The following is a 1,736-nucleotide window of genomic DNA, read 5'->3' as shown; positions in this document are numbered from 1 at the left end:
ATGAGATTTTATTATTTTAATCTTTTATAAACATTTTTAATATAGATTAGTATTTTTAATACAAACACATTTTATTTATATTACTATTAGATTGGTTGAAATGAAATTAGCCTAGATAGGTTAAGACAATTTTAATCAAATTTTTTTCTAATATTATTTAAATATAGTATCCGTTAGGCCGTATAACAAGTTTCATACGGTCGATCCACTTCTCATAGACCCCACGCCAGTCGGTTGGTTTTAGGTCTCCCAAAATGACTCAAAAGCGTTGTCAATATCAATTTTGCTATTAAATACCGTTCCTCTTAGGTGTTTCTTGAGATTTTTAAAAAGCCAAAAATTAGCTGGAGACAGATCAGGACTGTAAGGTGGGCGTGTTAAAAGTTGAACACCATTGTCATCGAGATATCGGGTTGTTACCAATGTTTTGTGAGACTTGGCATTATCGTGATACATTATAATGCCAGTTAGTCCAGACTTCGGGCGATCCTCATTGATAGATTCAAAGACTTTAGACAACCATTTTTTCACATACCAGTCGGTGGTAACCTTATATCCATTTCCCAATTTGAAAATTTTCACAATACTAGTCGAACGAAAAAATATGGCGTAGATTATCTTCTTTACATGCACTTCACGTTTGGCCAACTTCGGGATCTCTTCATCTTCTATGACCCATAACTATGCTTTTTTACTGTTTAATTTGTGATAAAAGTACACATATGTTGCGTCACCAGTCACTAATCGATAAATAAAGTGATTGCCGCCATTTTCAAAAATCTTCAGATTCTCCCGGCAGATCTTAACACGAGTAGCCATTTGGTCGGCCGACAACAAGTGGTGTACCCATTTGATACAAATATGTCTTGCGTTGCTATAATTGTGCAGAATATGATGTACTCTCTCGTTTAAGATATTCAGTATATAAGCCATCTGTAATAGCGTTATTCGCGGATATTCTTGTAGCAGTTCCCTAATTCTGGCCACATTTTCATCGGTGGTCACTTCCCGTGATTGACCCATCTTCGGGATGTCCTCAATGATGTACGACCAAATTTGAAGTAACGTTATCAATGCGATACTGTAGCTTAAATACCAGTATTTGTTCCCAATGTGCAATTAATTTCATCTGTTGGCTCCTGTGCCGACAGCGCGAGCCGATAATAATATGCAATTATTTCCCGAATATCGCGAGAACCAAAATTAATTGAAATTTCAGACATTACACACTTTAAGAAGTCACCAAAACTGAACCAAATGAGCAAATGTTGTGAAAAAAATTTTAGTGGCCTAAAAAATTGTGTACTTTTATTTGATAATAAAAGTTTTGTCATTTTTTATAGTTTGGATAGTGATGTGAATTACTTTCCTACTATTCCAATATATTAAATAAAGATACAAACAAATAATTAAAATTTTTAAGCAATTATTTACTGAAAACATTGAAATGTACTTTAAATGTAATATATATATCAGGGTTAAGCAAGGTTTTGGATTTTAGGGGGGGGGTAGACCGGGGTGAAATTTGCAAAATTCTCGAAAAATCTTGGGGGGGGGTATTGGGTGGGGTAAGATTTTTATTGCATTTTTAAACGGCAATTTTTTCAAAAATCCAAAATCAAGGGGGGGGTCTAGAGAAAATTCCCTAAAAATTACTTAAGTTCCCGAATATTCCCATGTAAATTCGATAAAATTCCCATAAGTTCCCGTATAAATTCCCAGGAAAATAGGTAAAA

General features: G+C 34.3%; 1 protein-coding gene across 1 annotated transcript; it reads right to left on the bottom strand.

Moving 5' to 3' along the window:
• Window positions 1-240: 240 nt before the first annotated feature.
• Window positions 241-1,023, bottom strand: LOC128954420 (histone-lysine N-methyltransferase SETMAR-like). The gene is made up of 2 exons (XM_054299998.1): window positions 742-1,023; window positions 241-681 (listed from the first exon to the last, which is right to left on the bottom strand). The coding sequence occupies exons 1-2, from the start codon at window positions 1,021-1,023 to the stop codon at window positions 241-243; spliced, it is 723 nt and encodes a 240-aa protein (XP_054155973.1).
• Window positions 1,024-1,736: the final 713 nt, after the last annotated feature.

The sequence above is a fragment of the Oppia nitens genome, unplaced genomic scaffold, assembly GCF_028296485.1.
Source record: "Oppia nitens isolate AA-2021 unplaced genomic scaffold, nextdenovo-longstitch-racon4-pilon3 scaffold27_pilon_pilon_pilon, whole genome shotgun sequence".
In the NCBI taxonomy this organism is placed as follows: domain Eukaryota; kingdom Metazoa; phylum Arthropoda; class Arachnida; order Sarcoptiformes; family Oppiidae; genus Oppia; species Oppia nitens.
This window is presented reverse-complemented; position numbering and strand designations above follow the sequence as displayed.

Bases quoted from the DNA above. Each gene is read 5' to 3' on its own strand.
- LOC128954420 (XM_054299998.1), bottom strand. From the start codon at position 1,023: ATGGGTCAATCACGGGAAGTGACCACCGATGAAAATGTGGCCAGAATT. The intron at 682-741 runs GTGACTGGTGAC...AAAAAAGCATAG, and splicing joins ATCACTTTATTTATCGATTA to TTATGGGTCATAGAAGATGA.